Source organism: Cydia splendana, unplaced genomic scaffold, assembly GCF_910591565.1.
Source record: "Cydia splendana unplaced genomic scaffold, ilCydSple1.2 scaffold_50_ctg1, whole genome shotgun sequence".
Taxonomy (NCBI): Eukaryota; Metazoa; Arthropoda; class Insecta; order Lepidoptera; family Tortricidae; genus Cydia; species Cydia splendana.
This window is the reverse complement of record NW_026946893.1, coordinates 245,103-261,251: the sequence shown is the minus strand read 5'-3', so window position 1 is coordinate 261,251 and position 16,149 is coordinate 245,103. Positions and strand designations below refer to the sequence as shown.

Here is a 16,149-nt window from a genome sequence, read left to right as displayed (position 1 = left end):
GTCCTGTCCTATTCAACGTCAATATCATAATATATTATGTATATTATAAACCAACTGCTCAATATTACACGTATACATATTGAATATACAATAAGGTAAGTGACCTCACCTTATTGTATATTCCGTGTCGGCCGTATATGCCTATATACGGCCCACGTTAAATTAAAATGTTTTTTTTTTAATAAACAGGATATGAAGTATGAAAAACTCACTCAAATAGGTATCTTATTTTTGAAGTTTCTTCATTATACCAAAATAGTTATAAAAATATTACGATACTCTTGGAAAATATACCTTTTATAAAAGTCCTATTGTGGGCCTTATTGAACACTAGCAGGGTATTACTTAATCCCGCAAAAAATAATCATTTTGACAGTAGACAATAACAGATTTTATTGTTTTTAACTTAAGAGTTATACATATACAAATAACAATATTTGGTACTTCACAACAAGAGGATATTTATAATAAGTTAAAAATAATTCTTTTGGGCCTTATTAACTAAAGATATAAAAATTGTCTAGTTTACGCGAAAATAGTAGGTAACTAAAGTCACTAAACATAAATCTTTATTATTATTATGTTTTAACATCTGGGGGCACGGCAGTGCCCCCGCCAAGACGAGCAAAGCGCAAGGGCACTATCTACAGTATCTACCTTTTCTCGAAGCGCTTCGTCGTTTTTTGGAACCCTCATAACTTGGGGTTGGATTATACTAGATAAACAAAGTTCTCGGACTTATTAAGCATATCAATTGCATAGCTCTTATACTTTAGATTTTATTCATATCTAAAAACTTCGATTTCGTCACTGACTCACTCACTTGATGATTATCAATACCTTTAGGGTACTTCCTGAAGTCCTCTAAGAAGCTGAAATTTGATATGTAAGATAGTTTTAGTACACAAACAACAAATAAATTCAAAAACTTGAATTTTTTAATCCCTAAGGGGATGATGAGGGGGTTTAATCTTGTATGGGGAATCAATAATCGCTGAACAGATTTAGTTGAAATTTGGTATGTAGATAGGTATTGTTATGGGGAAGGATATAGAATAGATTTCAACCTCAAAGTTTACCCTTACGGGGTGAAGGCAGATTTCAACCCCAAAGTTTACCCTTACGGGGTGAAGGGTTTATATGGGGAATCAGTAAGAAGTACATTGTGTAACAGTTGCCCCCAGATACTTATTTCAGGATTTTTAATAGTAAATCACCCCCAACCCTTTAAATTAGGGGATGGAAGATTGTCATAAGCAACTTACAAAAAGAAGTGAAATCCCACCAAAAACATTTTGATGTAAAATGTTGCCCAGATGAAACCATAAGGCTCGCACTGTCAAAAAGTTATCAGATCTCTTGCCAAGCTTCTAACTCTACAAGCCCTAACTTCACTAGCTCTACACCTTAGTCAAAGTATGTGGCTCGGCCGTTTCGTTTCTACAAGAACTATTGTATGTATAATAAAAAAAACCGCCCAAGTGCAAGTCGGACTCGCGTTCCAAGGGTTCCGTACATTACACAATTTTTAACAATATGTTTTTTTAGTGAAAAGTGAGTAAAATGTCCGTAGGGATCGGATCAAAAACTAAGTACTTAAGTCCGACTCACGCCACAGATTATACAATAGTTCTTACGAACAGATACTTATCTCTCAAACAAAACGCAAATACCTACCGTTTTGATACCTACACAAAAATACAATGGAGTGACCTTCAACGCGCCGCTCCCCGCACCGCGCGCACCGGCACAACGCTAGGGTTGCTGACGCTTGGAAATGATAAATAAATACCCACTTAAACAGAGGAGTGAAATAAAAGGAAAGCTAAATCTTAAATTATACCTAATATTCCGATTATGCTTTAGTGTTTGCGAAATAGTCATTTTAAAAGGTCATATGTCCCTGCAGTAACCGCAGTGTTTACGCCGTTTTATAAACCGCGCAATAATCCCAGCAAGAATTAGTTTTAAAACTTCGTGTAATTTAAAACCAGATAGAGATTAATGTTACATAGTCTTCTTCTTCTTCTTCGACCTAGCGTTTTCCCGGCCTGGCGCCAGGGACATCTTCATCTCCGTGACGTGAAGCTGCTGGACATGCCTTCCGAGGACAGGCCAGGTCTCGCTACCATATAGTAGGACTGGTCGGATGATGCTCTTGTACACAAGGCCCTTTAGCTTCACCGGTATCCTGGGGTCGCAGAGGACACCGGTTACTTCTCGCCATTTTGCCCAAGCAGCGCTAATTCGGGCTTGGACGTCGTGATCGATTTCACCCGATTCGTGCAGCACGGACCCAAGGTATTTGAATTTATTCGTTTTCACGACACAATCGTCTCCTACCTTTATGGGGTCGGGGTCCGTGCCGCCACATGCCATGTACTCGGTCTTCGCAACATTTAGTTTCAGACCGCCGTTCTCTAGCGCACCCTTCCATTGGTTCACTTTATGCTCCAGTTTCTGTTAATTAATGTTACATAGTAAAGAAAAATAATAGAAACCCCATGAATAAATGTAATTAATTATAAGTTAACCAGAGCAAAAATGAGTAGGCACTTTCCGGTGTAAACTTACTGTCGTTAAAATAAACATTTACCAAAATAAATTAAAAATTTACTACCTATTTCAAATAGATAGATATCTAAATCTATACATTTGTCACACATATTAAACATTACATGTTTAATTAAAGAAATTCAATAGTAGATAGGTACCTACTACCCGCGCGATTCGAACTTTAAGATATCGCGCCGTTAGACATTCACTAGATAAGAAATAGTAAAGATATGTGACGTTCCACGGCAAAAGGTAGCTTATGGCGGCTGGCGCTTACGCTTATTATTATCGCCACTCCAATATTCAGTCGGGGCTACGGTACCTTTTGCCGTGGAACGTCACATATCTTTACTATTTCTTATCTAGTGCATCTCTAATTCATTTCCCGAATCCCGCCATACGTGTAACTATCGTAAAACAATTTTTACGCCGCACTGTCAATACAGTGCGGCGCGCGGTGACGTGCGTACGTGAGCGCGTGTGGCAACCAACTGGCTTGCTTTTCTACCGTGAACGGGAGCAGATTCGTAGGTATTAATCCGAGCTCGCGCAGAGAGTTCCATAGGCCTGCTCACGCTTAGCTCCACATTTCTAATAGGTTTTCCTGTCATCTATAGGTAAAGAGCTAATATGTGTATTTTTTTCATAATAAAAAGACCCAGTAGTTTCGGAGATAAGGGTAATGTTAATTTTTTGCCTGTTTTCTTAAATAACTTCTAAACTATTTATTTTAAAATTATGAAAAAAATATATTTGAGATTCTAATTCTAAAATGAGCCCCTTCATTTGATATATAACAAAGATATAGTTTTTTTTCTTCTATTTATCATTCATCTCAAAAGTGACCCCTTTATTTAAATTTATATTAGATATTTACTTTACATGTATGTCTTTGGGTTATAGACAAATTTCAACTTATTAGTCCAGTAGTTTCGGAGCAAATAGGCTGTGACAGACGGACAGCCAGACACACGAGTGATCCTATAAGGGTTCAGTTTTATTCCTTTTGAGGTACGGAACCCTAAAAATAATGATTATAATAAGTTTTTCACCTTATGCCCATGTGGCGGTAGCAAAACAGCCAAGCCACATATTTTGACTAAGGTGTAGAGTTAGTGAAGGGGCTTGTAGAGTTTGAAGCTTGGCTCGACAAGAGATCTGATAACTTTTTAACAGTGCCAGTCTTAGGCTTATGGTTTCTTCTTAGCAACATTTTACATGAAAATGTTTTTGGTGGAATAATTTTTTACAGTATAAATATTTATTCGTAACAGTTAGTATTATCTTTTAACATGATTTTTACTGTACATCTGGGCCCTATTTCACCAACGTGACAGGTGCGACATTTGTCGACATCACTGTTACTGACGTCACAGGCCTTTATAGGCTACGGTAACCGCTTACCATCAGACGAGCGGTGTGGTTGTTTGCCACCAACCAGTGTTGGGCGTAATTAATTACTCGTGTAATTTAATTACATGTAATTAAAATGTTTGTAATTTAATTACATGTAATTAATTTTTCTGTGTAATTTGCAATTGTGATTACATTAATTAGTAATTAAATTACTCAATTACTTTTCATTTACCTTTTTAATAATATGCAAATAAGAACAAATTTACTTGTAGTAATTATAAAAACTTTTATGAATTCCATTATACGCTGGATAACGTTATAACATATTTTTTATCCCTGGAATCATACCTTTACAGGGTACTATGTGACAAACCACGTTGAATATGGCGGTTGGCGCTTACGTCGCGTAGCACCGCATTAGTATTGGGGCGCCGGTAATAATGACGTAAGCGCCGACCTAAGGTGCCTTTCGGGTTGGACTGTAGCAAAGGGGGGGCTGGGACTTGGACAATTGTCACAAGAAATACGACAGTTTTCACGAAATTCCGACACAGAACTCATTTACTGTCAAGAATTACCGAAAGTTCTTTGAAATCTTGTGTCAATTGTCATCATTATCATCATAAACATCACAAGAAAGATACCTGTTTTTTGCCGATATAATAAAGTTTTTTTTTAATAATACAATGATAGTGACAAACAGGAATAAGGCCCGTCCGATGGTAAGCTATAACCGTAGCCCATGGATGCCTGTGACGTCAGCAACAATGTCACGTTGGTGAAATAGGGCCCTGGTGCTACATTACGACACCGGTGCTATAATAAGCACATTAAAACACTCCCTTTGGCCGTGTTTTAAAATTCGTCATTCGTTGCAAAAATTTCTATTTTTCGCACTTCTATCGTAAATAACTACCTATGTATTAATAAAAAAAGTTACCTATATAAGTAAGTAGTTACTGCCTTTAAAAAGTATAAGTGTCTAAATGTTATTAGACTTTTTGATTCTTTAAAACGTCTTTAGGTCAATAAAGCAAGTGAAAAATTATTAGAGTTAGACCAAGAAAAGTCTGCAGCGATTTGGACAACCCACGCAGTGAAGGTGTTATTTATAAGTCATAATTTCATAGAAGTTTCTTCAAATCGGCCTTATTAATGAGAGATTAAAAATATTCAAAATTATCTTAAAATATTTTAATCTATTATTTCATCTCATACGTTCAATAAGGCCCGGGACTGGACCTTTTTACCTGCACTGAAAGTGGATCTTCTTAGCAACAAGTACAAATTCAAAATAATAGGGAGCAACTGCTATTTTTGAATGCTGGGCCTTGTTACCCGCCGGGCCTCATATGCCTGCACCTCACCTACCTTATTTATTTGTTTTACAAGGGGAAAATTTGTTGATTAATCGTGCTAATATTGATACCCAAACAAGCGAAACATTCTAAAATTGAACCACAAGCGTAGCGAGTGGTTCGTAAAGTTGAACCTCGAGCGTAGTGAAGGTTTCAAGGGACGAGGGTTAAATAAAATTTTCACTGCATCAGCTCGTAAAGGCCCTCTTGATTGTTCGAAACGGATAAGAAGAGTGGCATTTAATTTGATGCAAATTTTGAGTTGTTTCCGTAGGTATACTCGTAAAGCTCAGTTGGTTGGTAAAATTGACTTTAAAATGATAAATATTGAATAACGTTAGTTTGAAATTGATTTAAATGATAAAGTAAATATTATCGGAGATATATATATCGGATATCGCTCTTAAACAAAAAATATATGTCGCTAGTCATTTATAACCTAAAAGCGCCAAATTACGCAAAATTATATTGAAATGACACCTGTCTATTGAATTTGAAGAATACTTACTTTAACAAGGGTGGTTATCTGTATGACAATGCACCTAAAATAATTTTCAAATGTATCTATTATTTCTATACTTAACACGATAACGAATTCTACGTAAACCAAACCGCGGGCAATCCCTAGTACATATAGAAATAAATAAGTGTAGGTAAGTTTCCATTAGTGTACCTACTATTAACAATATAACTATTTACCATTGATAATAATTTTATAAACGTTTTGCGTATTTTTTACGGGCGCTAATCGCTAGCCCGCCACCGTCGATCGCTGCCTCCTGCCATGGCGCACAGCGCGGCGCGCGAAAACGCCGCGCGTTTGAAATGTAACTCAATATAAGCGCGGAATGCATACTTACGTATCAGTATTTAGTGTCGCCGTGATTTTATATTTCTAATATTTTGTGTGGGAACTAAGATCTTTATTATGACCGTGTAATATTAACTCTACAAACTTTAATTAAATATTGGCTATACTGCTTAACCAGAAATCAATATCTAGACAAGCACATTGTCTACATTTCTAACTTTTTACAAGTATACTAAGTTGATAGATAATATCGTAATTTTACAATATCAGCTACTTTAATTCTTTATTGACAAAGTAATTCGTGTTTTTACGTTCACCAGAAAGCAGCTGTTCCAGATTTCTAAAAACCGAATACTGTGAATAAATTAAAGTGTTATTGAACATGTTGCAGTTTTTTGTAACTTTAATTTTATATTTACATAGTTATTTAGCAAAATTGAAATATTTAAATATGGCCGAACGCTCCACCTATAATTTTCTAATATTTTACATAAATGTTATTTAACATGCATGCAATAACATATCAAAAAAGAAAAAACTTTAATGTTATCAAAACCCATTTTTGTTCCACCGCTGGTCTAATATTACTCTCACAAGTTCCGTGACATTTCGACCTTGTAATTTTTTAAGTAAACGTTTTTGTTTATCTATGAGGATCTCACTAGAATAGTATAATCAAGGTATGTTTATATTTGATGATTGAAATAGTAACGCAAAAAAAAATTATATTTGTGTCTTATATTCCTGCCGAAGACTTTTATTTTACCTTTTCCTTTTACGCAAGTTTGGCCAAGTAATAAGAATTTAGGGCTCTCAATTTTATTTTGACTTCTACAACAGTAAAGCTACGAGGCCATGTTTGGTATCCTTTTCGTATAAATTCGCAGTACCAAATTTAGTTAAGGTATCACATTGACACCATTCCGAAGTAAAAACATATAAACTTATTAAAATACTTTCTTTTAAACTCCTCTTCACGCTTAAACTGCTGAACAGTTTTAATTTAAATTTGGTACACATATATTTTGAGTCCCGAGACAGGATATAATAAGTTATCTCAAAAATCATCCTTTAAAAGTGTGAAATGAGGTGCAGGGGGGAATTCAGAATTGACTTCTTGAAGTTAATACTGTTTAAGTTTAGGTTTGAAGTCATGTTTTTTTATCATTTTTAACTAAATCAAAGATGTAGACCATCCCAAATTTCATATAAATCGGTTCAGCGGTTATTGATTTCCCGTACAAATTTCCACGCCACTTTTCACACCTTCAAAAGATGATTTTGGTTATAAGATCTATCCTATGTCCTGTTCCGGGACGCAAACTATTTCTATACCAAATTTCAACGAAATCGGTTCAGCGGTTAAGCGTCAAGAGGAGTTTCAAAAAAACCGGCCAAGTGCGAGTCGGACTCGCGTATTGAGGGTTTTTTTTTATTTTATTTTTTTATTTGCAGATAAAACATAGTAGGTACAATGCATGCAAATACAATTATATTAACATTACACCACCGGTAATGTCAAAATTAATTACAAAAATCAAAAGAATAAAAATCCATTACAATTAAAACCATAGTAAGAAATAAATTATACATATATTAAATGTCAGTTAATTCGTGATTACCAATAAAATTAAGAAAATAAGAAAATAAGTTAAAACAGAAGAAATACAAAAGAGAACACATAATCAGAGTTAAAATATAAATGTCAAATTCCGTACATTAAGACCGACTCGCGCTTGACTGCACATTTCTAATAGGTTTTCCTGTCATCTATAGGTAAAGAACTATTTTGTGTATTCAGACGGACATACATACAGAGGCACGAGTGATCCTATAAGGGTTCCGTTTTTTCCTTTTGAGGTACGGAACCCTAAAAAGATTTTTTTTATTTTGTGGAATGGTGTCAATGTGATATCTTAAATGGATTCAGCACCCCAGATTTATACGAAAACGATACCAAACACGGCCTAGCACCTTCACTGATATAGATATATCAAGATAAAATTGAGAGCCCTAAATAAACTTTCAAGAGCGGATATCTCAAAAACTATTCAACATATCGAAAAAATTGACTGAATAAACTTGTAACAAATTAAATTAACTTTCATTTTGTATAAGTGGTCATGTCGCTGAGATGCATAGTTTCCGAGATATAATCGAAAAACCGGAAAATGGGACCTTCAAAGTCCCCTCTCTCCCCCCCGCTCAAGGGCTACGGCCGGGGACTTTTGATATGTTCACCTCCTAACTTGTCAAACCGAGTTACGGAGTCAAAAATTGTGTTCCGAGCATTTCCCTCTACAACTTTTGGAGCATTCGTTGCCTGACCTAAGTAGCTTATTGCATTTCTTTAAAAACTTTTCTGTAAAAGGTTGACGGGTGTTGGGTGTTTATTTGGTTTCGGTCGATTATTATCATTTGCATTGCCCATGATGACTTACTAGAATTACGAGCACACGAGACACTAATAGTAGTTTGACAAACCTTGGTTTTCAAGAGGTATTTTATATTGACATTTGCTGTCACAAATTTGCTGTCAGATTTAGTCGCAAACCGCACGCAAAGTGCACACAAATGTGTCGACACCTTGTTACGGAAAAGTGTAGACACGGCGACGACACTTTGTTTCGAAACAATTCTAGACACATTGTGTGGACTCTGTTACGACACATCTGACATTTAGTTACCACTTTGATGATTCTGCGACTGGAATGGTTATATGGGATGCCACTAGCCTCAGAAGCTTAGGTGGACACCCAATGCTCTCGAGTGCTGTGTACAAGCCCTCCCGACTGACCGTGTCGAAGGCCTTGTTAAGGTCAACGAAAGCCATAACCAAGGGGGTCTTTTGTTCACGACACTTCTCCTGTATCTGGCGAAGTGTGAAAATCATCAGACAAATGGCAAAATGGCAATCAATGGCAATGGATCTGACCAGTACAAGTTTGCAAAGGATCTATATCTGAATCCCTAAAATCTTTTCTCCTATCTTTGCATTCCCTAATATTGTTTGTCATAATGATCAGATGTCCTAACGCGCGTATTCCCTAGTTTTGGTTTCCCTATTATCGAATGGGCGATTTTTTTTTGTCCTAATATCTTTTTCCCTAATGACACTTTCCATATTGAGTATTTATCCTAATGTTATGTAGCATAATTCTTTTTTTGCCTAATTATTGTTAGGCCTAAAAATTATATATCCTAAACATCATGTTACCTAATTTCACTTAGCCTATCGTTGCTTGACCTAACACTCGTATGCCCTAATTTTAATTTCCCTATTGCGTTTCGTTTTTACAATGGTCGCAGTTCTAACCTAACCTAACCCACTTTTGTGGCAGCAGTTCGTTTTTGCGAGGATCACAGTTCTAACCTAACCTAACCCACTTTTGTGGCAACATTTCGTTTTTACAATGGTCGCAGTTCTAACCTAACCTAACCCACTTTTGTGGCAGCAGTTCGTTTTTGCGAGGGTCACGGTTCTAACCTAACCTAACCCACTTTTGTGGCAACAGTTCGTTACCATTCATTATGGAAAGTAATTGTTATGATAATTGATCAATAGGAAAAGTAACTGTTATGACGATTGATCATTAGGGTAATAGCCATTAGGTCAAAACAGTTAGAACATGTTATTTTATGCCAAACATTGTTAGGGATTTCGAAGAATATGGTAAAAAACATTAGGGATCTTGATAGTTATGGTACAAATGCTTAGGGCAAATGAGTCTTAGGCTAACCATTACATTATGGAAAATAATCGTTATGACAATTGATCGTTAGGGCATGTGCCCATTAGGACAAACCAGTTAGGGCAAGTGACTTTAGGACAAACGTTGTTAGGGATTCAGAATGTGCAAAGTACCGTGTACTTGAAGTGTAGCTTTAGCACTACGAAGTATTTCCATAGTGTCCGAACAGGGATTCATGCGGTGCTTAAGGGCGGCGTCACGCTTAGTATCCAACAGAGGTTGCAAATGTTCTATATTAGCCGAGAACCAGTCCTGGGACTTTGACTCAGCAAATCCGAAAACCTCAGCGGCGCTTGAAGTCAGTAGCTTTTTGACACTCTCCCACTCAACGCCTATGGGCGTATTGGCGTCCCAAGCAGTCAACTCGTTATTTGCCAAACACCCAAACTGACGGCATTTTTCGTCATCCCTAGTATTAGAAAGAATAAACTTTCTCCTACCTGGCGTTTTGGACGAATGTATCCTTTTTTGAGCGATGGCTACATTTGCTGCTACTAAAGAGTGGTCGGTGTCACAGTCAGCGCTATGGTATGTGCGTGTGTGAAGGAAGTCGCGGAGATCCTTACTTCTAGAGAGAATCACGTCCAACTGATGCCAGCGACCAGATCGCGGGTGTTTCCAGGAGACTTTTCGAAACTCTTTGCCTTAATGGCAATGGCTTTTAATGGCAAGTCATCAGAGCCGTTTGCTGTTTCCAGAGGAGTGCGGCAGGGCTGCGTCTTGGCTCCTACCCTGTTTGGTATATACTTCTCGCTTATTTTACGTACCGCTTTCGGCGATAACCAACAGAGTATCCATCTGCACACGAGGGCCGACGGAAAGATATTTAACATCTCTCTCCTCAAGTCCAAAAGAAACCGCGAGGATCTTTTCGTTGACAGCCTCCTATATGCCGACGACGCAGCCTTCGTTGCTAACTCTGAACGCGAGCTTCAGTCTATGGTGAGTCAATTCTCACAGGCGTGTTCCCTGTTTGCTATGTCCATTAACACGAGGAAGACCGTTGTGCTAGCACAAGGTACTTCTGTGGCACCAGCTATCTCACTGAATGGCACGCTGTTAGAGGTAGTTGACAGATTTTGCTACCTAGGGTCGACCGTAACGAACAACCTCTCGCTTGATGCGGAGGTCGACATACGTATCGGCAAAGCGGCGACCACGTTTGGGAGGCTTAGTACTCGAGTATGGCAAAACAAGCATCTCACAACAAAGACCAAAATGTTGGTTTTTCAGGCTTCTATATTAAGCATACGGAGATAAGATACCATCTTGTACGGAGCTGAAACCTGGACGACGTATGCAAAAATAGAACGTCGTATTAACTCTTTCTACATGCGTTGCCTTCGTAAGATCCTAGGAATAACATGGCAAGACAGGGTGACAAACGAAAGGGTTCTAGAAATTGCACAGCTGCCTAGCTTAACAGCGTTTCTCAAGCAGAGACGTTTGCGTTGGCTAGGGCATGTGCACAGGATGGAACCCTCTCGACTACCTCGTCGTGTTCTTCTTGGTGCGGTTGCGAATGCAAAACGTAACGTTGGGAGGCCATTGCTTCGCTCTAAAGATTGCGCAAAGAGGGACATGATTGCCTTCCATATCGACCACCGAGACTGGGAGAGGCTCGCAGAGCAGCGGACGGAATGGCGCAAACGTGTTGTGGAGGGTCGCAAGTTTTGTGATGAGACCTGGTTCGCCACACTCGCTGACAAGAGGCAAAGACGACGACAAGGTGTCTCAGTACCGGTTTCCGCAAACTTCTCTTGTCAGACCTGTGGTAGACCATGTCGGACCAAAAACGGTGTTTCTCCGGTGTTACACCATAAATCGTCTGCTATAGACGAAACGGCCTATGTGTGTGATATAAGAGATAATGAAGATTGCTGTTTTAGTTTCAGATTGACATTTTACGAGCACTCTATATCGAATTAACGGCAGGGTTGAACGTGTTTGTACTTACGAGAACTGGATTGGTTGTAAACTACTAAAACAGGATCACCACAATAAACCGAGATCGAGGAGAATTGATGGGCCAATTGGAATCAGAATGCCGTAGGACAACTGCTAGAGGAATGGCGACTGGTACAAAAGATCAAGAAGTATGATGCTGAGTCAACCAAATTATGCGTGTATGTACGATGGGATTTCATTAGCAGCAGAGATTGATGTCTAATATCAGTAGCATTAGAGATGACTATTGATATTTGAATCTGATTTAGCATTAGAGATGACTAAATTGAAGAATATCAGTAGCATTAGAGATGACTATTGATATCTGAATATGATTATTGATGACTAAATTTAAGAATATCAGTGGCATTAGAGATGACTGTTGCTATTTAAATATGATTAGCAATTAGAGATGACTACTAAGGGTAACATTCCATTTCTGACCGCAGCTGCACTACTAGTGCGAACGCCGGTGCGGTCGGCCGGTCACCGTGTCGGCGTTATTGTCAATTTTCATAGTAAAATGAATGGTAGTGCTGCTGGCGTTGGAAATGGACTGTCACCTTAATGATTAAATTGTAGCTGGTGATGACTATTTGTGTTCAAGCTGAATAATATCTTGTACATTAGAGATGACTATTAATGTAACGTTTCCAGCCATTCGAGATGACGACTCATATATTTAGTATATATTATGTTGTAAAATATTAAGTCAAGAGATTAAATACCTACGTAATGAGATTATTGCTAATTTATATTGTTAATAAATACGAAAACGAAGGGACTCGTTTCGGAAAGGACGGCCGACTGTAACAACCACGGCAGACTACCCACATCTTAAGTAATAATTTCTGATTGATTTCATTTTTATGAAATTTTGCGGGTACTGCAACATTGACAGAATCAGGTATAAAACGCGACCCTCCTACCCGGAGCAGTCAGTCGTCGCCATCGATTGAAACTGTAAACACTTAAAGTGAAGTTGAAGTTAGAATAAATGAACTTGACTTTATTCGAAGTGAGAATAAAGTCAAGTGCTATATTATGAAGTTGTTTTTGTGTTTATCCCTGTGGAGGTTTCAATATGTTGACGTTAGTCACTTTAAATTACCTGCTTCTATGCAACTTGCAGATCCAACTTTTAATGTCCCATCCCAAATTGATATGCTATTGGGAGTGGAAATGTTTTGGTCAATCGTAACAGGTGCTGCAAAATCAATGCCAACGAGCCAGCGCACCTTCCTAATCCCATCTAAACTTGGGTGGCTAGTAGCTGGCCCGGTAGAGGGAGCCACTACACATGTAAATTCGGTAACCACACGTAGCCATCTTTGTTTAACTGATCTGTCGGCCCAAATGACAAAGTTTTGGGAGACAGAGGAGCTGCCGTCAGACGCGGACTCCATCAAAAATGGGAGTGAGTTCGAGTCTCACCCTATAGAAAAACACTTTGTTGAAAATACCTATCGCCAATCTGACGGCAGGTTTGTAGTGCGTTTACCTTTAAAAGACACACCAGACTGCCTAGGCAACACATTTAACATAGCTAAGAAGCGCTTATTTAATTTATAAAAGCGCTTTAGTAAACAACCTGAACTTAAATCAATGTACGTTGATTTTATAAATGAATATAGAGACTTAGGGCACCTGTCGGAGTCTAGGCAATGTTACACAGCGAACCACCTACCTCATCACCCTGTGTTGAAGGAAAGTGAATCTACTCGATTAAGAACTGTTTTCAACGCTAGTTGTCCAACTACCTCTGGTTACTCTATCAATGATATCCAGTTGGTAGGTCCAAATATATAAAACTCCCTGTTTGACATATTGCTTAGATTCCGTCAGTACAGGTACGTGCTCTCTGGTGACATAGAAAAACAGTACAGGCAAATTTTAATGAATGAAATGGACAGAAACCTACAAGTGATTCTATGGCGCGAAGACGAGCACCTACCTATACGCTCTCTCACTTTAAATACTGTTACGTATGGCTTTGCGTCAGCGAGCTGGCTAGCGGCTCGCTGTTTGTGGCAGTTAGGGGCTGAAAGCAAGGATCCTTTGGTTAGGACCATAATACAAAATGATTTTTACTGTGATGAGTTACTAACAGGTGCAGACTCTGAATCAGAGCTGCTTCATATACAGGCCGGCGTCTCACAGGCTTTAGCCTCTGGTTGCTTCAAATTGCGTAAATACCGTTCAAATTCAAACGCGTTATTATTAAAGTCTGATTTCATTAATCAAATGATCATCTAGCTTTGAGTCAAGCTTGTCAAACACTTGGACTAGGGTGGCAACCCAGCCAAGATATATTAAATTTTTCAATTAAAAATGATCACTCTGATGAAACACTTACAAAAAGAACAATTTTGTCTAAAACGTTCCAAGTATTTGATCCCTTAGGTCTTTTAAGCTTGTGCACAGTCAAACCTAAAATATTAATTCAAACTTTGTGGAAAGAAGGCAAATCTTGGGACGAGCCAGTTTCGCCTGAAATACAGCGAATCTGGTCGCGATTTATTAAAAATTTGCATCACATTAAAGCACTCAGTATACCTAGATATGTATTGTGCGAGGCGCCCTCTACAATAGAGCTACATTGCTTTTCTGACGCTGCAGAGACTGCATATGCAACCTGCATTTATGTAAAAACCATTTTCAACTCGGGTGAACAACAAGTCCACCTGCTGTGTGCGAGGGACAGAATAGCTCCAATCCGTCGTACAAGTATACCAAGATTAGAATTGGCCGGGTGCTTGTTAGAAGCACAAACATATGCAGCCGTAGTAAGAGCCTGGAGGCGTCCTGTCTCTCGCACTATATTCTGGACTGACTCTAGCTGTTACCTGGCTTGGCTAAAGACAGACATATCCAAACTTAAAACATTTGTAGCAAACAGAGTAGCCGCTATAACCAGTCTCAGTCCCGGAGCCACCTGGAGACATGTACCTACAAAAGAAAATCCAAGTGATCTTGCAACACGTGGTGTGGATCCACAGCATGTCTCTGGAAACGCTCTGTGGTGGAGGGGCCCCGAGTTTCTATTAAAGCCTGAAAATGAATGGCCAGAGCTAAATTCTGTAGAGCCGGAGGTCCTGCCTGAAATCAAGGTAACGTCTATGCTTACAAGCACAGACGATGCACCATCTGTCATTGACTTTAATAGATTTTCAAAATATAAAAGGCTACAACATACTGTGGCTTATGTGCGTCGGTTCATCAATAACTGTAAGCCTGGCTTGCCTAAACTAACCGGCTCACTATCGCCGCAAGAGCTTACAGACTCTTTACATACTTTAGTTAAAATTGCACAACAGCAGTCATTTGCTTCTGAGCTTGAAACGATGCGCAAAGGTCACAGGTTGAGTCCTAAGTCACACATTATCTATTACTCTGAATCCATTTTTGGACTCGCAAGGTCTCTTGCGAGTCGGGGGAAGGCTAGATGCTTCAGATTGTAGTTACGAACAGAAGCATCCTATGTTATTACGTGCTAAACACACACTAACTAAACTCATTTTTACACATGAACACATACGTCTCTTACATCCAGGACCACAGCTATTGCTATGCTCAGTACGGGACTTGATATGGCCGGTCGGGGGCAGAAACCTCGCAAGGAGCACGGCCCACAATTGTGTCACTTTTAAAAGAATCGATGGCCAAACTTTAAAAAATATAATGGGCAATTTACCAGCGCAGCGCATAAAGGCTGATTTTCCATTCACGTCAACTACTAGACTTAGCCGGTCCTTATTTAATAACAGATCGCCGTGGACGTGGATGTAAAATCACTAAATGTTATCTGTGTCTATTTATATGCTTAAGATATAAATGTGTTCATTTAGAAGCTGTGAGCGACTTGTCTAAAGCATGGTCTTCTATTCCCAGAGTGACACGGGCCTACGTCACAATAACATTGCCACTTAATTTCAACATAACATGTTACATGGGTACATTATAGCTATGGTTAATAAGTTAAAATATTTCTTTATAATTTTATAATTTTCATTTATATGTATTTTATCTTAAATTTTACAATAACACGTCATTTTTAATTATTCGTTAGCAATATCTTCCGATTCACGTAAGAAATTTCAGACGTTCGGGTAATTCTGTTTACATTACTGGCAACACAGGATAGCGCTGTCACATTTGACAATTCGGATCTAGATAGAAATAGAAATAGAAATTTATTTGCTAGAAATGTGGTAGGTACAGAAATTTGGTGTTAACATGCAATTTTGCGAGTTCAGCACATTTCGCCAATAATCTAGGCATGCAAATTATGTATTGTTTTAACCTATATTATACTATACATTATTTACAAACTATTTACATAATCTGGGGGCACGGCCGTGCCAAGACG

At 38.4% G+C, this 16,149-nt stretch overlaps 1 protein-coding gene across 1 annotated transcript in view; it reads right to left on the bottom strand.

The window, feature by feature from the left end:
• Nucleotides 1-2,007: 2,007 nt before the first annotated feature.
• The window catches only part of LOC134805720 (uncharacterized), a 31,894-nt gene continuing 17,752 nt past the window's right edge, over nucleotides 2,008-16,149 (bottom strand). The window contains exon 2 of the mRNA XM_063778966.1: nucleotides 2,008-2,460. Within this exon, the coding sequence (XP_063635036.1) occupies nucleotides 2,008-2,460 (453 nt within the window). The remainder of the gene's footprint in view (nucleotides 2,461-16,149) is intronic.